The following is a 26,356-nucleotide window of genomic DNA, read 5'->3' on the forward strand; positions in this document are numbered from 1 at the left end:
AGAAATTCCTAATTGCCCAAGGTGCGGATTGTGTCCTCTCCTCTCTTTACCTTAGAATCTCGACGGGGTCGACCAGGGGTGAACCTAGACTCTTCCAAATATGGCAGGAGGACCTCCCCACCCTGGCGGCCGATGATTGGGAAGAGGGGATACAACAGTATTTGCCATTGATGATATCGGCTAAGGACAGGTACATACAGCTAAAATGTATTCATAGGGCATGCTATACCCCACAACGGCTTTCCAGAATATACCCAGGATACTCAGATAGATGCGTGTACCACTGAGATGGGGTCTTTTATACATGTAGTGTGGGATTGGGATTGCCCGGTCATAAGACGATTTTGGGAGGGCGTGGTGCGGGAGATCAACGAAGTAGGGAACCTCTCGTTGGGGTTAGATCCGGTGGTCTTACTACTGGGCGTATGTGACAGGGTGGCATCAAACACATATAAACAGTTGTTTGTGTTTTATACAGGGTTCTACGCCAGAAAGACTATCCTTATGCAGTGGAAGAAATCGGACCCACCTAGGGTAGCCCAGTGGAAGGCTCTGATTGATTCTGCCCTTCCCCTATATAAACTTACCTACATGAGTCGTAGATGCCCACAAAAGTTCACTAAGATCTGGGGATGTTGGGTGCAAGAGTGACGCATACTTAGAGAAATAGGACTGGTCTATGATGACATTGTGGTCCTCTGTTTCCCGGCCCCTCCCGCTTTCGCCGGCCCCCCTCCGCCCCATCCAGGTCTTCCATGGGTAGTTGAGTGCTGTATTACGCCTAAATGGCCTGATCCTATATAGCAGCCAAGCTGAGGAGTTGTTTATTATGACTACTGGGATGTGTGCTGTGCGGATATCATGTGCTGAATACGATTGGTAAACCTGACTGTATGCTATACGTTTTTGATTTTGATTTGTTTTTGTGCTTGTTAGAATTTATTTTATATGTGGAAAACATTATGTGATGCATTGCTGTATCCGTTAAGAGACCAATAAAAACGTTTCTGTTAAAAAAAAACCCTTCTCATCAGAAGATACTCCTACCAAGATGTTAACTTCCGCGGACGGCCTGGACATCTCTGTGAGACGGCTGCAGTTCCATCTTTGTTAAATTTTTGTATCGCTTTTGCTACAGTATTTTGACTGATAAGTGAAGCTTTGCTGACCTTCTTGTAGCCTTCACCTTTCTTGTGCAAAGAAATTATTTTATTTCTTAAGCCTTGTGACATTTCTCTGCCATGTGGTGCCATTGCTGACAGCAGGAAACAAGAAAGGGTTTTCCTTGTAATGTAACAACCTTTTATAATCAACTGTCTGCTGGACACCTGTATAATGAAAAATTAGACTCACCTGCAGTTGAATCCTTGTTAATTAGGATTTTGTTAACTTAAATTTAGCTTTGATCCTAATGCCGTGTACACGCGACTGGACTTTCCGGCAGACTAGGTCCGATGGTCTTCCCGACTGACTTTTCAGCGGAGTTCTGATGGACTTTTCGAACGAACGGACTTGGCCACACACAATCACACCAAAGTCTGACGGCTTTGAACGTGATGACATACGACCAGACTAGAATAAGGAAGTTCATAGCTAGTAGCCAATAGCTGCCCTAGCTTTGGTTTTCGTCCGTCGGACTAGCATACAGCTGAATGGATTTTTTCGACCGGACTCGAGTCCGTCGGAAAGATTTAAAACATGTTCTAAAGCTAAAGTCCATCTGATTTTTCGACAGCAAAGGTCTGATGAAGCCCACACACGGTCGAATTGTCAGACGGATTCGTTCCGTCGGACCTTTGCTGTTGAAAAGTCCAGCCGTGTGCACACAGCATAAGACCTTCATTGAGGTGTATTCATTTTTGCAGCATGGTCTTGAATTAATTTGTTAGAAAAAATATTTTTTGTGTGTATGCAAATGAACAAATCTTGGTTGTAATCAATGGCCTGCATTTGTCTGAGTTTTGTAGTACAATGTCCCATAGAAAATGTTGATTCTGAAAGGAAAGTAAAGGTTTTCTGACAAATCTGTTACTAGGTACTTGTTTATGCTGAGCACTTTATATACAGTACATACAGTGCCTTGCGAAAGTATTCGCCCCCCCTTGAACTTTTCAACCTTTTGCCACATTTCAGGCTTCAAACATAAAGATATAACATTTAAATGTTTTGTGAAGAATCACCAACAAGTGGGACACAATTGTGAAGTGGAACGAAATCTATTGGATAATTTAAACTTTTTTAGCAAATCAAAAAACTGAAAAGTGGTGCGTGCAAAATTATTCGGCCCCTTTACTTTCAGTGCAGTAAACTCACTCCAGAAGTTCAGTGAGGATCTCTGAATGATCCAATGTTGTCCTAAATGAATGATGGTGATAAATAGAATCCACCTGTGTGTAATCAAGTCTCTGTATAAATGCACCTGCTCTGTGATAGTCTCAGGATTCTGTTGAAAGCGCAGAGAGCATCATGAAGACCAAGGAACACACCAGGCAGGTCCGTAATACTGCTGTGGAGAAGTTTAAAGACGGATTTGGATACAAAAAGATTTCCCAAGCTTTAAACATCCCATGGAGCACTGTGCAAGCGATCATTTTGAAATGGAAGGAGTATCAGACCACTGCAAATCTACCAAGACCTGGCCGTCCCTCTAAACTTTCAGCTCAGACAAGGAGAAGACTGATCAGAGATGCAGCCAAGAGGCCCATGATCACTCTGGATGAACTGCAGAGAACTACAGCTGAGGTGGGAGAGTCTGTCCATAGGACAACAATCAGTCGTACACTGCACAAATCTGGCCTTTATGGAAGAGTGGCAAGAAGAAAGTCATTTCTCAAAGATATCCATAAAAAGTCTCGTCTAAAGTTTGCCACAAGCCACCTGGGAGACACACCAAACATGTGGAAGAAGGTGCTCTGGTCAGATGAAACCAAAATCGAACTTTTTGCCCACAATGCAAAACGATATGTTTGGCGTAAAAGCAACACAGCTCATCACCCTCAACACACCATCCCCACTGTCAAACATGGTGGTGGCAGCATCATGGTTTGGGCCTGCTTTTCTTCAGCAGGGACAGGGAAGATGGTTAAAATTGAGGGGAAGAGGGATGCAGCGAAATACAGTCTACAAAAGACCTGAAACTGGGACGGAGATTTATCTTCCAACAAGACAATGATCCCAAACATACAGCAAAATCTACAAAGGAATGGTTCACAAATAAACGTATCCAGGTGTTAGAATGGCCAAGTCAAAGTCCAGACCTGAATCTAATCGAGAATCTGTGGAAAGAGCTGAAAACTGCTGTTCACAAACGCTCTCCATCCAACCTCACTTAGCTCGAGCTGTTTTGCAAGGAAGAATGGGCAAGAATTTCAGTCTCTCGATGTGCAAAACTGATAGAGACATACCCCAAGCGACTTGCAGCTGTAATCGCAGCAAAAGGTGGCTCTACAAAGTATTAACGCAAGGGGGCCGAATAATTTTGCACGCCCCACTTTTAATTTTTTTATTAGTTAACAAAGTTTCAAAAATCCAATAGATTTCGTTCCACTTCACAATTGTGTCCCACTTGTTGGTGATTCTTCACAAAAAATAAAATTTTTATATCTTTATGTTTGAAGCCTGAAATGTGGCAAAAGGTTTTGACTAACGATAACGAAAGCACAAAATCCGAAAAACGAAAGATCCGACATAAATAAATGCTTTATTTTCGTTTTCATTGTTACAACAGTTCGATATAGAATAGGAGATTCGACATGACTCTGACAACAATCTGTGTCTATAGAACTTGTGGTCGAATGTGCCTAACCTTACCTCTATTAGTCCAAGATTATATAGAGAAAATATTCGACAGAAAAAAAAGATTTGACAGAGAGAAAAGATTCTGCAAGTTACTGTCCTAAAAAGTGTTTGGGGACCCGGGTCCTGCCCTAGGGGACATGTATCAATGCAAAAAAAAGTTTTAAAAACGGCCGTTTTTTCGGGAGCAGTGATTTTAAAGCGGGAGTCCACCGGGACTCCGCGTTTTTTTTTTTTTTTTTTAAAAGCCAGCAGCTACAAATACTGCAGCTGCTGACTTTTAAATAGTGACACTTACCTGTCCAGCGCGCCCGCGATGTCGGCACCCGAAGCCGATCGCTCGCTCGGCTGCCGGGTCCCGCCGCCATCTTGGGTATGGGAATCAGGAAATGGAGCCTTTCGGCTTCATTTCCCGGTTCCCTACTGCGCATGCGCGAGCCGCGCGGCGCAATCCGGACTGTCCCCGCTGCCTCTGGGAGCTGTGTGTTTCCCAGCAGGCAGCGGGGCACTTGCTGAAGGGGGCGGGGCATTGCGGAACGGGGGCGTAACCTACGCTCGTTCCGCAGACAGCTAGCCCGGAAGTGGGTGCAGTTACCTGGATTATCCAGGTAACTGCACCCCCCTCCCCCCTGAAAGGTGCCGATTGTGGCGCCGGAGGGGGGGAGGGATCAGATGAGCGGAGGTCCATTTTAGGGTGGACCTCCGCTTTAATAATGATTAAAGTGAAACAATAAAAGTGTAATATTCCTTTAAATTTCGTAGGGGGGGTTGTCTATAGTATGCCTGTGAAGGGGCGCATGTTTCCCGTGCTTAGAACTGTCCCTGCACAAAGTGTCATTTATGCAGGAAAAAAAAGTCTTTTAAAATCACTCGCAGCTATTATGAATTGTCGGCTCCGTAATACAGAGAACACTCATTGAAAGTCATTGATAAAAAATAAATAAATAAATAAATAAAAAAGCGTGGGGGTCCCCCAAATTCAATTACCAGGCCCTTCAGGTCTGGTATGGATATTAAGGGGAACCCTGCCTCAAATTTAAGAAAAAATTTGACGCGGGGTTCCCCCTAAATATCCATAACCAGACCCTTCAGGTCTGGTATGGATATTAAGGGGAACCCCGAGTCAAATTTAAAAAAAAATTGACGTGGGGTTCCCCCTAAAAATCCATACCAGACCCTTTATCCGAGCACGCAACCTGGCAGGCCACAGGAAAAGAGGGGGGGACGAGAGAGCGCCCCCCTCCCTCCTGAACCGTACCAGGCCACATGCCCTCAACATTGGGAGGATGCTTTGGGGGTCTGTGACCCCTCAAAGCACCTTGTCCCCATGTTGATGAGGACAAGGGCCTCATCCCCACAACCGTGGCCGGTGGTTGTGAGGGTCTGCGGGCGGGGGGCTTATCAGAATCTGGAAGCCCCCTTTAACAAGGGGACCCCCAGATCCCGGCCCCCCCCTGTTTGAAATGGTAAGGGGGTACAAAAGTACCCCTACCATTTCACAAAGAAAGTGTAAAAAATGGTTAAATAAAACAAACACACTTTTGAAAAATTCCTTTATTAAAAATAAAAACATAAAAAAAAGATTCCAGCGGCGGTAATCCACTCTTGCTATCCAGCGATGGACGGTCATCTCTCCAGCGATGGCTCATCTCATCCAGCGCAGCAAATCCTCCATCCTTCTTCTGTCTCAGTGTAGGAGACACTGCAGGCATTCCGGCGGCTGACGTTTCTTATATACGGAGGGCGGGGCCACCCGTCACCTGACCCCGCCCCCCTCTGACGCAGACCTCCACAACCACCGGCCAGGGTTGTGGGGATGAGGCCCTTGTCCTCATCAACATGGGGACAAGGTGCTTTGAGGGGTCACAGACCCCCAAAGCATCCTCCCAATGTTGAGGGCATGTGGCCTGGTACGGTTCAGGAGGGAGGGGGGGCGCTCTCTCATCCCCCCCTCTTTTCCTGCGGCCTGCCAGGTTGCGTGCTCGGATAAAGGGTCTGGTATGGATTTTTAGGGGGAACCCCACGTCAATTTTTTTTTAAATTTGACGCGGGGTTCCCCTTAATATCCATACCAGACCTGAAGGGTCTGGTTATGGATATTTAGGGGGAACCCCGCGTCAAATTTTTTCTTAAATTTGAGGCAGGGTTCCCCTTAATATCCATACCAGACCTGAAGGGCCTGGTAATTGAATTTGGGGGACCCCCACGCTTTTTTATTTATTTATTTATTTATTTTTTATCAATGACTTTCAATGAGTGTTCTCTGTATTACGGAGCCGACAATTCATAATAGCTGCGAGTGATTTTAAAGGTTGCGTGCTCGGATAAAGGGTCTGGTATGGATTTTTAGGGGGAACCCCACGTCAATTTTTTTTTAAATTTGACGCGGGGTTCCCCTTAATATCCATACCAGACCTGAAGGGTCTGGTTATGGATATTTAGGGGGAACCTCACGTCAAATTTTTTCTTAAATTTGAGGCAGGGTTCCCCTTAATATCCATACCAGACCTGAAGGGCCTGGTAATTGAATTTGGGGGACCCCCACCCTTTTTTTTTATTTATTTATTTATTTTTTTATCAATGACTTTCAATGAGTCTTCTCTGTATTACGGGAGCCGACAATTCATAATAGCTGCGAGTGATTTTAAAGGACTTTTTTTCCTGCATAAATGACACTTTGTGCAGGGACAGTTCTAAGCACGGGAAACATGCGCCCCTTCACAGGCATACTATAGACAACCCCCCCCCCCCCCCCCCTACGAAATTTAAAGGAATATTACACTTTTATTGTTTCACTTTAATCATTATTAAAATCACTGCTCCGAAAAAACGGCCGTTTTAAAACTTTTTTTTTGCATTGATACATGTCCCCTGGGGCAGGACCGGGTCCCCAAACACTTTTTAGGACAGTAACTTGCAAATTAGCCTTTAAAATTAGCACTTTAGATTTTGAACGTTGGAGTCCCATAGACTTTAATAGGGTTCTAAAGTATGCTATATACTAGCTCCGTCGAATCTTATACATTTATACATTTGACAGACACCATAAGCCTTCAAAGACAGATTCGACCGTAATTCATGTGGATTTTCGGACGAATGCAATTTTTGAACGAAAAACGAAATAAATAAAAACGAATTTCGGGAGTAACTAAATAAATTAAGTTTTCAGACGAAAACGAAATTCCGAAACAAAATATTTTACTCTGCACATGTCTACTCGTTAGTGTTACAAGGTCTCAGGTGTGAATTGGGAGCAGGTGTGTTAAATTTGGTGTCATCGCTCTCACTCTCTTATACGGGTTACTGGAAGTTCAACATGGCACCACATGGCAAAGAACACTCTGAGAATCTGAAAAAAAGAAGGAAGTCTCTTCTAAAGATGACACACAAGAAAGCCCACAAGTAGTTTGCTGAAGACAAGCAGACTAAGGAAATGGATTACTGGAACCATGTCCTGTGGTCTGAGACCAAGATAAACGTATTTGGTTCAGATGGTATCAAGTGTGTGTGAACGCAACCAGGTGAGTAGTACAAAGACAAGTGTGTCTTGCCTACAGTCAAGCATGGTGGCGGTAGTGTCATGGTCTGGGGCTGCATGAGTGCTGCTGGCACTTGGGAGCTACAGTTCATTGAGGGAACCATGAATGCCAACATGCACTGGGACATACTGAAGCAGAGCATGATCCCCTCCCTTCAGAGACTGGGCTGCAGTGCAGTTATTCAACATAATAACGACCCCAAACACACCTCCAAGATGACCACTGCCTCGCTAAAGAAGCTGAGGATAAAGGTGATGGACTGGCCAAGTATTTCTCCAGACCTAAACCCTTTTTAGCATCTGTGGGGCATCCTCAAAGGGAAGGTGGAGGAGCGCGATGCCTCTAACATCCACTAGCTCCGTGATGTCGTCATGTAGGAGTGGAAGAGGACAACCAGTGGCAACCTGTCAAGCTCTGATGAACTCTGTGCCCAAGAGGGTTAAGGCAGTGCTGGAAAATAATGATGGCCACACAAAATATTGACACTTTGGGCCAGTGGCAATGCGTCCATAAGGGAGCAGTCCCATCTCTCCAGCCACTCCTCTATCACTGATAGATTGATGCCATAGGCTCTAATAGGCGTAAAAAAGGTGACCTGCGAGCACCGTGCTGGGCGATCTCGGGTCACTCAGCTGTGTTAGAAAAGCAAATGAATATTTGCTTTCCTAACACTAAACCGCCTCTCCGCCAATCAAGTGCTCGAATCTGTTACCTGTCACCTGATTGGCTGAAACGACAGGCACTGTGATTGGATGCCTATAAGGTGTCCTATCATAGCAGAGGATGGGGAAAGACATTGTGGAGCTGTCCCACCGCCACCGAGACAGGGTAAGTGCAGATGGCGTGCGAAGGGGGCCCACTGGCAGCATTTTATATGGCACAGTGGCTGTGTTTGATAGGGCACAGTGGGAGCATTTGATGGGTACAGTGAGGCTGCGTTTGATTTGCACAGTAAGGCTGTATTTGATGGGACACAGTGAGGCTGCATTTGATGGGGCACAGTGAGGCTGCATTTGATGGGCACAGTGAGGCTGCATTTGATGGGCACAGTGGCTGGATTTGAAGGGCACGGTGATTGCATTTGATGGGCACAGTGGCTGCATTTGATGGGCACAGTGGCTGCATATGGTGGGCACAGTGGCTGCATATGATGGGCACAGTGGCTGCTTTTGATGGGCACAGTGGCTGCGTTTGATAGCACAGTGGCTGTTTTTGATGGTACAGTGGCGGCAATTGATGGATACAGTGGCTGCGTTTGATGGCACAGTGGCTGCAATTGATGGTACAGTGAGGCTGCAATTGAAGGGGTTTTTTTCAGAATTTTTCAGTATGTTTGCTCCCCCAAAAAATTTGGAGCACCAGCCACCACTGCTTTGGGCCCAATTGGGACATTTTCACTTAGGGGTGTACTCACTTTTGTTGTCAATGGTTTAGACATTAATGACAGCAAATTTACACTGTTATACAAGCTGTACACTCACTACTTTACATTGCAGCAAAGTGTAATTTCTTCAGTGTTGCATGTTCACATGAAAAAATATAATAAAATATTTCCAAAAATGTGAGGGGTGTACTCACTTTTGTGAGATACTGTACCCGTAATAATAAAATTGTATATACAGTACTGTGAAAAAGTTTTAGACAGTTGTGAAGAAATGCTGTACAAAATGCAAATCAAATCCAGTCCACACCACTCAACCATGACCTATAAGGGAGAAGGGGAAACCGGTGCTCTTCAACGGTGGCTTCAGTGTCTCCGCACCTTCACTGCCGCAGTATGCAAAATAGGATAGCTAGCAATTCGGTATGATCCAAAATAGGTTAATTTTTATTAGCTTCATCATCAGTACAGGATAAAATATGTCAAAGCGTTACAGTGGTCAAGAATAGCACGCCATTGATCATGCAACGTTGAGGACTGTAGACGCAGTGGTCGGCCAAGGAAACTTAAAGTGGAAGTAAACCCATCGATTTAAACAGTAAAAAAAAAAAGGCATGCTGGGAATGCTAACTGCACATTGGCTGTGCTCTCAGACAAACTATCAAACCATCCAATGGCTGGTGTCATAACGAATCACATGTGCAGCACCATAGCAGTTGAAGATTAAACAGAGGCAAATATGGCAGCTTCCTTGGCTGAAAACGATAGGGGAGTTTACTTCCACTTTAATGCTGCAAATGCATCCCGCTTACTTCCCTTTAAAAGATGTCCAGCAGTGCTATCAGCAGAGAACTGGTGGAAACCGGAGGGACCCAAGTACACCCATCTACTGCCCAAAGAAGTCTGGTCAGAAGTGGTCTTCATGGAAGAATTGTGGCCAAAAAACCATACCTTTGACGTGAAAACAAGGCTAAGCGACTCAATTATGCATGAAAACATAGGAACTAAAAATGGCAGCAGGTGCTCTGGACTGATCAGTTAAAATGTGAAATATTTGGCTGTAGCAGGAAGTAGTTTGTTTGCTGAAGAGCTGGAAAAGCAGTACAATAATGACTATCTGCAGGGAACAGTGAAGCATGGTGGATTCTTGCAAGTTTGGGGCTGCATTTCTGCAAATTAAAAATTTGACATTCCATCCATCAGTGTAACTCTCTGTCCATGGCGCACATTTGCGTTCCTTATGTCAGGTGGCAGCCCCCGCCCTTGGCTTGTCCGAGCTGAGACTCATGTTATTTTGGCATGGCCTTGGGTTCATGCTGTGCATGTGCGCTGTGAGTCAGGCCGTGGTCTTGCCATTGACTGAGTCTGCACATGCTTGTTTTGAGCTTTTTGAAACACCTACCGGATGTTGTTAAAAGAAACGTCCCAACCCGTGCCATGAGCCAGCTGTACATAAAAAGGATTGTTTGTCTTGGTCAGTGATGGTTGTGGCAAGGAACTCCCATGCGGTAAGACATCTTCACACAACGTATGATAGGCCTTCAGCTCTCAGGGATATGCCTATTGGTAAGCTGCTTTTGAAATGCCTAAGTAGTGAACTGGATATTGTTTGTAATCCAGTTTAAATGGTTTTAACAAATATATATTGCTTTTTTCCTTTCTTTATAGGCTTTTTCTCTATTGTGAGGGTCTAGTGAAGGCTTGCATAGGCTATTATTCCCCAGCCTGATATAGGTCTTTGTCGACTCAACACACCTGTGACTACTCCCCCCCCCCCCCCCGACCAACATTTGGTGTAAGTACATTGAACAGGACATACAGTAAATGGATTACTTTGATAACCTTGCAAATTTATTTCATTGTATATGCATCACTGTCTGTTTATTTTCATTTTAATTAGTAGGTAGCAACTATGTTTGCCACCTTTATTGCTCTTGAGAAAGCGCCATCCGCAAAACATGTCGGGCAAAAGATGATGGAAGGGTCAGCCTCAGCAGGAGGGGTTGTGTTCTAGCAGGGTTGGAGTGGTGGTAAGGCCTTGTGCTTGGATGTCAAAACAAGCCATGTTTCGGGATGTTGACTTCCTTGACTTGAGAAAGGGACCTCACCCTGAAACCTGTTGTCTTGGTAATCAGCGTCGTCTACTCCTCTTCCTGGTGCCCTCAAGAGTGTTTTCCCACCTGCTGTATCGAGAATCGACACGTTAAATATTTTAGCACATTGCTATCTCATTCCCTGTCATCATTGGAATAGCTCCATTTCCCTCTGCACTGCATGCTATTACTATAGAATGATCTTCTTGGTGTTATTTAATTCAATAAACTTTGCAAGCTGCTGCCTTGAGTGAATGACAGAGACACACACCTGAACTATCCTAACACATGGATTATCCAGAGCCAATTACCTATTGTTTTTATTTTGGGGAGTTCACTTAAGCGCTTTACTTGTGTTTAATATCAGTTTAAAATAGGAAAGCAGGGGGACTGGCAGGATCACCAGAAATTTCATACAAAGGAAGAAATACAAAGAAAACAGGATACTTTATTTTCCAAAAGTCCATAGTACAACATACACATATCAGTTATATGAAATGTTGGGTAACATACTCTTTTTGTCATCTTGGAGAAAAGAGGATAAAAGAGGAGGGAGAAGCAGGGGAGCTCCCTGCCATCCTAGGCTACAGGTCTGTGTGTTTCTATTGGCACACACAATGTAGGGAGACACAACACAAGACCACACATGCAGGAGTGGCTCCATAGGATGCTGCAAGAAAAAGAAGAAGCCACTCTGAAATAGCAAAACTGGGCAGCATTTATGGCACCAACCTAAACTGGACCATAGGCAAGGTTTAAAGTATAAAGAAGTTGTCTCTGCACTGTAAGTTTGGATAATTTTCTTACACCCTATGGTATGCAGAGTTATAATGACAAAGACCAGTTTGATGATGTTTTATTCAGTGAACCTAACTATCTAATGGGGCCAGGAATGCACCATTCCTATCTAATGGGGTCAGGAATGCACCATTGGCTTATAACGTATATTTTTTTGGGGGGTAGTTGGTTATTTTGCCTTCCTCATGACTAAAACTTCTGGAGTATGTGAGTGGTTGAACCTGAAGGACATTTTTCTTTTAGCATCCTAAATAACTATGTAATTATGTAACTCTTGTTTCCATTAGACTTCACTTTGCTTAATTACCAGAAAATTTGGACTTTCAATGCATGCTCGAAGATGTAGCCCTGTATCTAAGCGTTATTTCTTAATTCTGCAAACATTTTCTCTAATGTTAAACAATAGTATAAATAATGTATCTTTCATTGACTCATAGTGCTGCCTATGGTGATAAACACAACATCAAATTAAGCGACTACACATGTTTAAATAGCTATTAGGCACCGCTGGGCTAATGTGAAGATAGTTTCAGTTTCATAACGGTCATTATTTCACATTAATAAAAAAAGATTAATAAAGGATGCTTTAGCTCACATTTTGCATAGAGCTGTCTTAGCTTAAGAGGATCATTTATGATGCAATGAAAAAAAAATAAAGAGCAAAGGAATAAACAATTTTCCTTTAGGCACTTCAACACGCTGCTTTGCACACAGCAAAATTGAAGCGTAAACTCAATGGGGTGAATCAATAACACGGTTGAGTTCAATTTCTGGAGGTGTGTGTATATAGTCAGAATTATTTGCACCAAATTCATGACACCCATGTAAACTTTTCATTGTTTGTACTGACACAAGTGACATATTCATGAACTTTGAATTTTACTTTTGCTTTGTCGCTTCATAAAGAGATACCATAATGTTGGTGATAGGAATGTGGAGATAAATAAGACCTTTTTCTCATATTGGAGTAAACTGTGTTGCATCCTTGATAAAACTCCTCTAAGACAATACTGTGATGGACACATATACACTTTATAGATAGTTCTCACCCAAGAATAGATAGATTTCTAATGAGTATTTATGGCAGTTTTATGAATATTACAGATGGTGTTTATATATTCACTATGTGTGCCTTGATAATCCTGTTATATTAATACAAGTCTACCAAAGGCCACCCAATTGAAAGAAGTCAGCTTTATGACAGTCAGGGCCAGGACTGGGGAAAGGGGTGGCAGGAAGGGCAGCTGCCATGGGTGCAGTGTCTTTGTGTGTTGTTGGGGGGGAATACCATGAGGCAGCAGCCTGTAGCGTACATTCAACTGCACTGATAGCCTAGCCTCACTCCTTCTATTCTTTACTGGTGGAGCCTCCTCTAGTTGTGCTGGGTGTTAGTGTAGGCAAATTTATTTTAGCTCAGAGCTAAGCCTGAGCTGTGAATCTGGATCAGGGTTCAGTGACACAGGGCTGGGTGACTCACCCTAACAACCTCTCTGGTGCCTCCCTTGTTTTCTGGGACATTGGAGAATGTTCTAGACATAGTGGGTGGAGGTTAGGAGGAGCTGCTTGGCATATTTATGAGGGCATCAGCCAATCCACAGTAAGGGGCTGGCAGGGGGCAGGCCACCTCATAAATAGGCATGAGTCATGCCAGCAGGGGCCGTCAGGTGGAAGATGGAGCTGGAGTGCTAAGGAGGCTGGTCCTTGGGTCTACTCCTAGTCTGGGGGGGTGGCCTTGGGCTGGGGTTGAGTGCTGAATGGATCCTGCCATAAAACACAGAGGAAGCCCTTGCTGGAGGCACGAGAGCAAGGAGAGATGACAGCAGGGTAGGTCAGCACTACTGGGAGATCTCTTGAGTCAGCTGGGTGGGCTGGTGAGTGTCAGTCTGGAGGACTGTGGTTGAGAAGTTAGCCTGGAGGGTTAATAAATTGGCAGCTGCAAAGGGTGGGTTGGCAGTGCCTGAAAGGGGGGTGCTGGGATCAGTAGCCACAAGAGGAAGAGTACAAGCTGGACACTGTAATATTTTTTGCTACACAAGCAAGGGGCCTCAGGTTCCTGCCTTTAATGGGCTATTGCCTTTAATCTGATTAAGTGACTGTCAGATCTTCACACATTGGTCCAGCTGGGTTCTGCAAGCAAATGTGTGCTGGAGGAAGAAGTGGAGTTGTATATATAGGAAAAATGTTCCTGAAGTTCTGTTAGAGTTAAGATGGCATTCCAAAACCTCCTATCCCTATCCAAGTTATTACCCTTAATAAATAACAAAGACATGGATTGTTCCCTGCCTCAACAGTGCCTGTGAAAATTCAGTGTGCCTGGCTGTGCAGGATGGAGATCCCAGTTATCTGCAGCTCTTTAGAGGGTGCGCTACACTGGCCTGCTCTGTTGCCTGTGGGCTGCCTTACCTGAGAGTCGGAGAGCAAGCAGAGAAGCAGAGATGTCTCTGGTGGTAAAGTCCATTGTCTGCTCCAGTGGCGTACATAGGCTAGAGTGGTGACCGCACAATGTTTTTATTTTGTCTGACAGAGTTTGGCTAGGGAGGTTGTAATCAGGGGAAAACTATATTGGGTGTTGTCTGTACTGGGTACTTGGTTGTCTGTACTTATGGGTCTGTACTGGGGGTGTCTGTATTGAGAAGTCTGTACTGGGGGTGTCTGTAGTAAGGGAGGTCTGTACTGGGGAAGGCTGTACTTAGGGGTACTCGGGTATTTGTACTGAGGGGTCTGTACTGGTGGACAGGGCTGGGACTGTGTGGGGGGGTGGCAGTTGCCTTGGGTGCAGTGCCTATATCTGTAAGGGGGTGCGGTCCATACCGGGTACCAGCACTTAGGTGGGGCCAGCCAGTCAGACAGGCATGAGCGGTGCTGTAGTGCTAATATCATAGATCCCAGCTGCAGAAGAGATGATCAAGGCTGCCCACATCAGTGGAGGGGGGTCAGTTTGGCATCTACACCATGGGCACTGTGTGACCTTGTCCCGGCATTGGTGACAGTAAACACCTACAATGCTCCTGGTGGACAGAAACCACATTATACAGGCTGCCTAAGATTTAGATGGCATTACTAGAAGCAATTTTTTTTTATACATGACTTTAAAGAAGCATTTTTTAACTCAAAATTATACTGTGATATAGCAATGCTGACATGGGCCCAAGTGATTCTTGTAAATGTGAATGTAAATGAAAGGTCCACTTTAATAGGGAACATCAGTCTGGTTTCAACTACTTTAAAATGGTATAATAACTAGAAGAAACCATTGAATCGTCTTTAACCTTAAATGGAAGTAGACTGAAAAAACGTTTTTGTTGTTTTAAATAGAGTGGCAATGGGTTCTTTACTGTGTCCCTGCTGGCAGGATCTACTTTCACTGTGGATCCCAGTCACTGCCTTCTCCTTTTCCTCTACAGAAAGGGCGACTTCACACTGCCCCGGTGTGATCCTGCTAAGCTTTGGGCAAATCACATGAAACCCTCAAAAGCGCAGCAGTGCAGTGCGAAGCCACCCAAAGTGATGAGAAATCCTAATCTGTTTGACTTCTCATAGAAACAGGAGGTGAGGTGAAATCTTCCAGTGGAAAAACTTGTTTTGGCGACAACTTTCTACGAGATAATATCCCCTCATTTGGTGGTGTGTCTTCCTACTGCTCGCTGTGTGTGTCAAGGACTGCAAGTGAATGAAAATCGCCCAATGGAGATGTCTTAACATTTCCCTACACTACCCAAAGCTAGAGTCAAAAACAGTCCCCTTATTTCCTGACTGGAGAAGTCAGTACCATCTAGCCCTTAAAATGTCTTTAAACCCATATCATTAAAGTGGTTGTAAAGGCAGAAGGTTTTCTTGTCTTAATGCATTCTATGCATTACGATAAAAAGCCTTCTGTGTGCAGAAGCCCCCTCATCCCCCCAAATATTTATCTGAGCCCCCTCTCGATCCAACAATGCTGTCTCTCCACAGTTGTAACATTCCGGAGAATCGCTTCAAAGTACTTTAACATCAATACTTGTTAAGGATGGGAGGCTGTGGAAAAGGCCGAATAGGAATTAGGTGGTTGTTACTGAGGCTGCGTGGAGGTACAGGTTTTAGAGAAGATCATGAGAAGTATCAGTTCCCTAAGGGTCACTAAGCAGCAGTAGATAATCTGGAAACCAGAAGAGACACAGATTACCATAACTCATGGGGACACAGAGGGGTTGATATACTAAAACTAGAGCACTCAGGCCGCAGGGCCGTCTTTAACCAGTTGCCGACCGCCGCACGCCGATGTACGTCGGTGCAATGGCACGGGCAGGCATAAGGACATACATGTACGTCCCTTGCCTCCCGCGGGTCGGGGGCCCGATCGGGCCCCCGCCCGGTGCCTGCGGCGGTCGGTATTCGTTCGGGAGCGATCCCGGACGAGGGGACGGCCATTCATTCATGGCCACCCCCTCGCGATCGCTCCCGACGAATAGAAATCCCCGGTGACATCACTTCCTCTCCTGTAATGTAAACACAGGAGAGGAAGTGATGTATTCTCTCCTCCGTGTCGGTATTTTTCGTTCCGACACGGAGGAGAGCGGATCAGTAAGTTGCACCAACACTCTACACACACAGTAGAACATGCCAGGCACACTCACACCCCCCCTTTACCCCCCGATCACCCCCCCAATTACCCCTGCCCCCCAGTCACAGTGACACCAATGTCATTTTTTTTTTTTTTTGCATTGGTGTCATTTGTGACTGTAATAACTGTTAGGGCAGTTAGAGTTAGCCCCCTTTAGTTCTAATGTACCCCCCTAACCCCCCCAATAAAGATTTAACCCCGTGATCACCCCCCGTCGCCAGTGTCACTAAGGCTGGGTTCACATTGCAGCGGTTTATGAGAACGAATGTGATTCGCACCGCACTGCAGTGCAAATCACATCCGATCTCTGTGCGATTCGAGTTCAGCCATTCGCCGCACCCGCCACACCCGCCGCACCCGCCGCAAATTCGCACGGGACCCTTTTTTTGGCCCGCAGCAGAATCGGATCGCATGGGTGTTCACACCATGCGATCCGAGTTTGCAGATTGCACTGCGATATGCGAACTGATCTGTGGGTGTCAGTAACATTTCACTGACACTCCCAGCAGTTCGCATAGGGCAGTGTGAACTGCCGCCGGGAGGCATGCGATGCGGGAACCCGCCGCGGATTCGCGGCGTTTCCGCATCGCTCCAGTGTGAACCCAGCCTAATAAGCGATCATTTTTCTGATCGCCGTATTAGTGTCACAGGTGACGCTAGTTAGGCAGGTAGGTATTTAGGTTCGCCGCAGCTTTTTATAGCGCCAGGGACCCCCATATACTACCGCATAAAGCCCCCTGATTGCCCCCTAGTTAACCCTTTCACCAGTGATCACCATATAACTGTTACAGGTGACGCTGGTTGGTTAGTTATTTTTTTATAGTTTCAGGGCACCCGCCATTTATTACCTAATAAAGGTTTAACCCCCTGATCACCCGGCGGGTGTCATTTGTGACTAATAACTGTTAGGGCAGTTAGGGTTAGCCCCCTTTAGTTCTAAGGTACCCCCCTAACCCCCCCAATAAAGGTTTAACCCCGTGATCACCCCCCGTCGCCAGTGTCACTAAGGCTGGGTTCACATTGCAGCGGTTTATGAGAACGGATGTGATTCGCACCGCACTGCAGTGCAAATCACATCCGATCTCTGTGCGATTCGAGTTCAGCCATTCGCCGCACCCGCCGCACCCGCCGCAAATTTGCACGGGACCCTTTTTTTGGCCCGCAGCAGAATCGGATCGCATGGGTGTTCACACCATGCGATCCGAGTTTGCAGATCGCACTGCGATATGCGAACTGATCTGGGGGTGTCAGTAACATTTCACTGACACTCCGAGCAGTTCGCATAGGGCAGTGTGAACTGCCGCCGGGAGGCATGCGATGCGGGAACCCGCCGCGCATTCGTGGCGTTCCCGCATCGCTCCAGTGTGAACCCAGCCTAATAAGCGATCGTTTTTCTGATCGCTGTATTAGTGTCACAGGTGACGCTAGTTAGGCAGGTAGGTATTTAGGTTCGCTGCAGCTTTTTATAGCGCCAGGGACCCCCATATACTACCGCATAAAGCCCCCTAATTGCCCCCTAGTTAACCCTTTCACCAGTGATCACCATATAACTGTTACAGGTGACGCTGGTTGGTTAGTTATTTTTTTATAGTTTCAGGGAACCCGCCATTTATTACCTAGTCTCACTAGTGTACCCCTAAATTTAGGGGTGTCTACTTTCCAAAATGGGGTCATTTGGGGGGGGTTTGTGCCATCTTGGCATTTTATGGCCTTCAAACTGTAACGCCCTTAGAAAGCCTGAAGGCGGTGCTTGGTTTTCGGGGCCCCGTACGCGGCTAGGCTCCCAAAAAGTCCCACATATGTGGTATCCCCATACTCAGGAGAAGCAGCAGAATTTATTTTGGGGTGTCATTTCACATATGCCCATGGCATGCGTGAGCAATATATCATTTAGTGACAACTTTGTGAAAAAAAAAAAAAAAAAAAAAAAGTTTGTAATTTTCCCGCAACTTGTGGCAAAATATAAAATATTCCATGGACTCAACATGCCTCTCAGCAAATAGCTTGGGGTGTCTACTTTCTAAAATGGGGTCATTTGTGGGGGTTTTGTGCCATCTTGGCATTTTATGGCCTTCAAAACTGTAATAGGTAGTGAGACGTGAACTCAAAAATTTACGCCCTTAGAAAGCCTGAAGGCGGTGCTTGGTTTCGGGGCCCCGTACGCGGCTAGGCTCCCAAAAAGTCCCACATATGTGGTATCCCCATACTCAGGAGAAGCAGCAGAATTTATTTTGGGGTGTCATTTCACATACGCCCATAGCATGTGTGAGCAATATATCATTTAGTGACAACTTTGTGTAAAAAAAAAAAAAAATTTTTTTTTTTGTCATTATTCAATCGCTTGAGGCAAAAAAATAAAATATTCAATGGGCTCAACATGCCTCTTATCAATTTCCTTAGGGGGTCTACTTTCCAAAATGGGGTCATTTGGGGGGGTTTTGTACTGCCCTGCCATTTTAGCACCTCAAGAAATGAGATAGGCAGTCGTAAACTAAAAGCTGCGTAAATTCCAGAAAACGTACCTTAGTTTGTAGATGTGACAACTTTTGCGCAAACCAATAAATATACAATTATTGACTTTTTTTTTACCAAAGACATGTGGCTGAATACATTTTGGCCTAAATGTATGACTAAAATTGAGTTTATTGGATTTTTCTAATAACAAAAAGTAGAAAATATCATTTTTTTTCAAAATTTGCGGTCTTTTTACGTTTATATCGCAAAAAATAAAAATCGCAGAGGCAATCAAATACCATCAAAAGAAAGCTCTATTTGTGGGAAGAAAAGGACGCAAATTTTGTTTGGGTACAACATTGCATGACCGCGCAATTACCAGTTAAAGCAGCGCAGTGCCAAAGTGTAAAAAGACCTCTGGTCATTTACCAGCAAAATGGTCCGGTCTGAAAGTGGTTAATATTGATTGGACCCTGGGCAAAAATTTCCTCCCCCCATGCAATTTCGCTTTCCACCTTCTCTGAGACATACAATAAATAGCAGCTAGACTTAAAATCAGTTTACGGTATGAGATCAGGCAGCGATTGTGATTGGTTGCCAGAGGTTACAGCATAACATTACTGCTCACTGACTGGTTGCTAGAGGTTACAGCACTCCTTAAGGCTCACTGATTAGTTGCTAGAGGTTACAGCACATTTCTGCTTGTTGATTGGCTGCTAGAGATTGCTGTACAGTAACACTGCTCACTGGTTGCTATAGGTTACAGTACATCTTCTCCTCCCTGCAGGGGGCCATGATATACCTATGAATGCTGCCTTTATTTACATATCAATGCAGTTGGCCTCATCTATTTACATATGCATGTCACTGCTATTTACATATGAATGCCAGTATTTACATGTAAACACAGGTCTGCAGGTGAGTCATCTGTACACAACAATAGGGCAGAGCTGGGCAGCATTAGTAGCAGCACAGGACTAAAATTTCATGGGAATGTAAACTGGGATAGTTGGCAAGTATGAGGCAGCTGCTTTGGGCCCCACAACAATGACAGGGCCCAGGGCAGCTACCCCTTTTGCCCTGCCTTAAAGACGGCCCTGACTCAGGGTCTGGTGTAGCTGTACATTGTAGCCAGCCTCTAACTTCAACTTGTTCAATTAAGCTTTGGCAATAAAACCTGGAAGCTGATTGGTTTCTATGCAGAGCTGCATCAGATTTTGCACCCTCCAGTTTTAGTAAATAACCCCCAGAGTGACAGCAGAGACTAATGTGACATGGGGTGGCATTTGATACTGTGGAGACACAGTGGTGACACAAGCTGATTGGTACTGAGGAGGCAGAAAGGAGCAGGAATCAGAGTGCCTGCTAGTTCAGGGGTTGAGAGTCCTAAAAAGGGTTAAGGCACTAAGTCTAGGGAGCCACCTGTTTTTTGGCAAGCATGATGAGTTTTGCTGCAGGATGGTTGCCAGGTTGCAACCCTCTGACTCCCCTAAACAAGCAGTTTCTGAGCAGGAAGCATAGGTACATAAATGTAATGCCCCATACACACGGTTGGAAATTCTGACAGAAAAATACGATCGTGTGTGGGCTCTATCTGACTTTTTCCATTGGAATTTCCGATGGAAAAAGTTTGAGAGCTGGATCTAAAGTTTTCCGACATCAAAATCCGATCAGACTTTTTCCGATCGTGTGTAGAGAATTCCGACACACAAAGTGGCACGCATGCTCAGAAAAAATTTGGAGACGAAAACTGTTGGCTACTGGCCTCTACGTAGTCCCGTCGTACGTGTATAACGTCACCTCATTCCGAATGATCAGATTTTCCAACAACTTTGTGTGCATGCAACACAAGTTTCGGACAAAATCCATCGGAAAAAATCCGCCGGATTTTGTGGTCGGAATGTCCGTCCGTGCGTATGGGGGTATAAGGATTTCTTGGAGTGTTAGGGCGCTGGGATCACCAAAAAACAGGAGGGAGAGAATCTGGAAAAACTGAGGTGCTGGAATCACGGGGCAAGAGTCATAAAGAGTCACAAAGAGATGCCATGGAGTCACAGAGGAAGCACAGTTTGGGCTCCTTAATAGTAATTGAGCATTGTTTAAACGCCACAACCTACCTGAGTATTGTTGCTGACCATGTCCCTCCCTTTATGACTACAGTGTACCCATCTTCTGATTGCTCCTTCCAGCAGGATAATGCACCATGTCACAAAGCTCAAATCATCTCACCACTGGTTTCTTGGACATGACAATGAAGTCACTGTTCTCCAATGACCTCCACAGTCACCAGATCTCAATCCAATAGAGCACCTTTGGGATGTGGTGGAACAGAGATTTGCATCATGTATGTGCAGCATAACAAATCTGCAGCAACTGCATGATGCTATCATGTCATTAAGGAGCACATTATCTGAGGAATGTTTCCAACACCTTTTTGAAACTATGCCATAAAGAATTAAGGCAGGCCTGAAGGCAAAGGGGTCCAACCCAGTTCTAGCAAGGTGTACCTGATAAAGTGGCTGGTGAGTGTATGTTTATAACTACTGTTTTAATATGAAACAACAATAATCTTAGAAAACGTTATTGCAGATTTGCGATTCCTTCTGTTCTTGAGATAGAATAAAGTTGTCCATACTAAAACCACCTGGCTCAACAAACTGCAAAATTGAAGGGGGTGACTGGACAAAAAGTTGTCAGCCAATCATATGCAGTTCCTGTTCAGGTATTCTGACAGCCACTGTGATGATACAATAGCCGGTAGTGGGAGATTCCTCTATCTACACTGTCTCTACAGCCGAAAAGCTTCACTGCCAGGTTCCCTTACCAGCAATGGCGGCAGCAGCACCCGTCCAGCGGATGCAAACTTCAGTTGCGGTGCCGACATTGCTGGACTCCAGGACAGGTAAGTGTCCTTATGTTAAGAGTCAGCAGCTAGAGTATGTGTAGCTGCTGACTTTTAATTGTTAAAGGGGTGGGCGGAACTCCTCTTTAAGCAGTCCCTGAGAGACTCTTTTAATAGCATTTCACAAACTATTAACCAAACACTCAAGGAAAATATAAGAGTTTGCTCCCCTGGGTTGCCATGGCTGCAAGAATTTTATGTTTAAACAGTTTTGCAAAACCATAGTGGCTACAGATTGAAATTGAAAGGTCGCTTTTTAATTAACATTAGGGTTATTTTGCTCTGAGCACATGCATAGAGCCAATTATAAAAAAAAAATTTAGTTAATCCTTTTAAAGTTTAAAGAAATAACTTTTGGGACACATTGTATTTGTATGAGTGTATTTATTTCTCAATTTTAGTACAAAGGTGGTAGTCTTGTAGTGCAGCATACAACTATATACAACACATACAGTTGATTTTAGGGTGAGCGGTTAGCTTGCCAGCAAGAGAAGACACTGTAGAAAAAACACTATTTACACATCCTGCTTTAACCTTGGGGCAATGACTGGTGCACTCAGTACATAACCCCATTCCTGATTTAGGTAGCTCAACATACAACAAAAAAACACACATATGTAATTTTATCAAGTCAGGCTGCTCAGCTTTTACGTTAAATAAACATTAAAACAAAAAAAAACAAAAAAAGGTTAAATATTAGGAAGTTGTGATGGATATATTGGAGGAGAACTAAGACTTGAGGATTCCTGAAGCAGTAGTCTGACTTCAGAATATTTTCGGACCATCATCAAAGGTAAGTTTAAAACTGAGTGGCTTAGCAATTTCATATGTTGGAGACCCATCAGGTGTCAATTGCTACCTAAGATTGCCAAAATCCTCATATCCAGGAAGAATAACTGCCATTAATAAAATACTGTGACCCTCAAAAGTGATTTTAACACCCCCAAGAGGACTCAACATAGTGGCTGTGCATCTTTGCACAAAAACACAATTCATAATTGCACTAAATCTGCTCTTTTCCATATTACCATCATAAATGGCAATCTCCCATCATGACCAGGGAGAACAAGGACTAAGCTCACATAATGTTGGTAATAAAATCTTGGGCATCTCAATCCAACCACTGATCAAAACCATTTATAAATTAAGCAATAAGTATTTTTGCTTGTTGATTCTTTTTGATTGCAAATTCAACAAAATATACCATTTAAAATGAAAACTTAATGCAGATGGGTGCTCGATTTCATTTATACTATTTTTGCAGATAAGTTATTAGGTCTCATCTTCATCTCAATGAATGGAATGGAGAACTCGTGACCCTTCCAAGGCTCCCAATTGACACCCTAGAAAACAGCAAGCAAAGCACGGAAAAGTTAAAAGTATGAACTGATAAGTTAGTAAAATAAAACCAAATGTGAATTTTAGATACTTGTACAGTATATGTCATATTGTAAGTAAAGTTTAATTTGCTGTTTTTGATTGTTGACTGTATATACCCTAGACAGGTATAACCAGGTGCTTTGTTGACCAGAGGGAGGAACTATAAAGACACAGTGCTGCAGCTGCTTTGTGTGCCTATACAAGACTCTTATGCTGGCTTTCAATGCCGTTCAATATCAATCCAGCAGAGGGAGATGGGGCATGAAGCACTTGAGAGCCTTTGATGCAAGCTGCAATTAACTGTTGAAAATGTAGCCTGGGAAAAAGGATCTTTCATACGATATAGATTCTTAATAGGAGGGGAAAGTAGCATTTTTTTCCCAGGCTTCAGAGCTGAGAATTTCCTCTTACTGGAGGATACTGCAGAGTGCTCATTTCATCTGTTGCGTGTGTACTCATCATTTATAGCCTTAGGCTTGGAGTGTTGAGGAGTCACCCTAATTGCAAAGCCAGAAGGATTGCTGACAGCCAATTATCCATATCAGAGTTCACTGTGTGTCTGGGACTGATGAACAATTACTTTTGGTGTTTAATTTTTTCCTTTGCTAGTAGACTAAGAAAGGCAGACTGCCTATCTACCTAGTAGTTTGTAAATCACTGCTTGAATAGTTTTAAACAGACTGTGCAGATGTGCACTACATTAAAGAATGGGCCCCACCGATTATCCAGCTGAAGGTTGCATGCAAGTCAGGAGCCATAAATTTAGTAATTGCCCCACAGGGACCCTGAACGGAGCTACAAGACTCTTATGCTGGCTTTAAATGCTGTTCAATATCCATCCAGCAGAGGGAGATGGGGCATGAAGCACTTGAGAGCCTTTGATGCAAGCTGCAATTAACTGTTGGAAATGTAGCCTGGGAAAAAGGATCTTTCATACGATATAGATTCTTAATAGGAGGGGAAAGTAGCATTTTTTTCCCAGGCTTCAGAGCCGAGAAGTTCCTCTTACGGGAGGATACTGCAGAGTGCTCATTTCATCTGTTGCATGTGTACTCATCATTTATAGCCTTAGGCTTGGAGTGTTGAGGAGTCACCCTGAGTGCAAAATCAGAAGGATTGCTGACAGCCAATTATCCATATCAGAGTTCACTGTGTGTCTGGGACTGGTGAACAAATACTTTTGGTGTTTAATGTTTTCCTTTGCTAGTAGACTAAGAAAGGCAGACTGCCTATCTACCTAGTAGTTTGTAAATCACTGCTTGAATAGTTTTAAAGAGACTGTGCAGATGTGCACTACATTAAAGAATGGGCCCCACCGATTAGCCAGCTGAAGGTTGCATGCAAGTCAGGAGCCATAAATTTAGTAATTGCCCCACAGGGACCCTGAACGGAGCTACTAATATTTAGAGGTACTGTTCCTGGGATAATACATATATATATATATATATATATATATATATATATATATATATATATATATATATATATATATATATATATACAGGCGGGGGGGGGGGAATCATTTGATCCCCTGCAGATTTTGTAAATGATAGAGACAGAATATCAACCAAAAATACAGAAAAAGCACATGATAAAAATGTTATAAATTGAGTTGCAGTTCAGTGACTAAAATAAGTATATATATATATACCCAAGCGTGATAATTTAGTGTTTTTTTAGGGTGCTGGTAGACTGAATTATATAAAAACTTCTCTTTGCATAATAGTTGCTATTTCTCTGTGTGAGTTTGTAACATCTTTATGTCACTTTGTCACTTTCCTCATGGAATTATTTGTGTAAACTACATTGTAATGTATGCTATATACATGCTTTTTAGAAAATTATTTATTGGGATTATCATGGGTAAATTTCACATTCTGTATTACTTCAACCCATACGTTAAATAATGTTTTCTTATGACATGCACTATAAACTTAAAATGTTAAGCTCCAAAGAGCTGAAGTATTTTTGCAGTTGCGTGCAACCCTCAGTAGAGGTAATGCATCCCCAATGGGAGTTCTACTGCACAATTAGGCAATCTGCTCCACTTGAGCTTGACATTTTCAGTGACTTTAAGTACATGTAAAAACTGAAGTTTCAGAAATTTGCCTGTCTGGAAAACAAATTGATGAAAAATCAAAGGGAACCTGTCACAATTTTTTTTTAAATATGCGAAAAGACACTTAACTTATTTAGAAAATCCACTCTCTAATCTTATGTGCCACATTTTAAATCCAGTGTTATGAAATTAAACCTAATTGTGTTCATGTAATTAAAATGGAACATGGTTCTTAATTTCAGGGAAAGGCTGTCTTAGTGACCACACAGGGTGTTCAAGATATTCTCCCAATTGGGAACACAAAGAGCAGTATCAAAATGATAGAGGTTGTAACCCATCTGTAAATTATCCAAATCTATATATAATAATTTCACATTATGTCACTATTAATTCATTGTTGCACTTTTTGGAAGGTTTCCCATATTTCTTTATTAACAACATGACAGTAGATACATTTAGTACACTGAACAATACTGTCAGCATACCTGTGCTGGTTAGAAAAAGATCAAAGCATTGCCATATTTTGCTTTGTTGGATTTGGTGAAGAAACACACTGGGTGACTTGAGCTGTATTGAGCATGTCTGGGCTGCTTGTGTGTTGCTGCATCTACCTCCAAAGAGAACCTGCTCTCAATGTATTCATTGCTATATATAATGTATATGGGCCAGATTGGGACTTCAGTATGTTTTACAGTGCTAACTAAAACCTAAAATACTCACCTATACTCTAGCAATGTGACATCTGAAAACCCTCCAGACACATCCGGACATCTTCCCCTGGCTTCTCTACAGGTTTTGTTGTCTTCAACTATCTTAATTTGCCAGGCCAGGACAATGTGCAAGTGAGTTATTTTATCCTGGCTTTGAGGCATGCTGAAAATGTACTGTACACTGAGCTGCATATGAGCACCTGTTTTAAAACTTCTTTACTGCTTTGTAAAGAACAACTGTACTTATAAGCTAAAATTCTCTAAGCTATCCCAACAACTTCTGAACTAACCTACACAAACCACCAAGCCCAGTTTCTTGCTTACCACTGCAGTGGAGCCATGGCCTGTGCAATGTTCACCTCTCCTCTGGTTGGAACCTTCTTTAAAGTGACAACCATGCCTGTGCACTTAGATCTCATAGACTTATATGGTGCCATCCCAGATGCCGAAGCTGCCACTCAGGACAGCGCCATAGAAGTCTGTGAGAGCTCAGCATGCAGAGACTTCCCATGCTGGGGGTTGTTAGTGTAGGCTAGTGCAGGAGGAATAGGTTAGAGTATTAGACTTGCAGTGAGGCTGCCCACTCGTATTTAACTTCATCCCCTGTTCCCACAGAGATTGGTCCCTGCAGCCTCTTCTCCCCTA

General features: G+C 43.8%; 1 protein-coding gene across 1 annotated transcript in view; it reads right to left on the reverse strand.

The window, feature by feature from the left end:
- Positions 1–21,926: 21,926 nt before the first annotated feature.
- The window catches only part of LOC143928344 (tenascin-N-like), a 102,511-nt gene continuing 98,081 nt past the window's right edge, over positions 21,927–26,356 (reverse strand). Inside the window, exon 15 of the mRNA XM_077453205.1 lies at positions 21,927–22,905. Within this exon, the coding sequence (XP_077309331.1) occupies positions 22,810–22,905 (96 nt within the window). The 3' untranslated portion in view covers positions 21,927–22,809. The remainder of the gene's footprint in view (positions 22,906–26,356) is intronic.

Source organism: Lithobates pipiens, unplaced genomic scaffold (assembly GCF_037356315.1).
Source record: "Lithobates pipiens isolate NorthernLeopardFrog02 unplaced genomic scaffold, aLitPip1_a1.2 Scaffold_23, whole genome shotgun sequence".
NCBI lineage: Eukaryota > Metazoa > Chordata > Amphibia > Anura > Ranidae > Lithobates > Lithobates pipiens.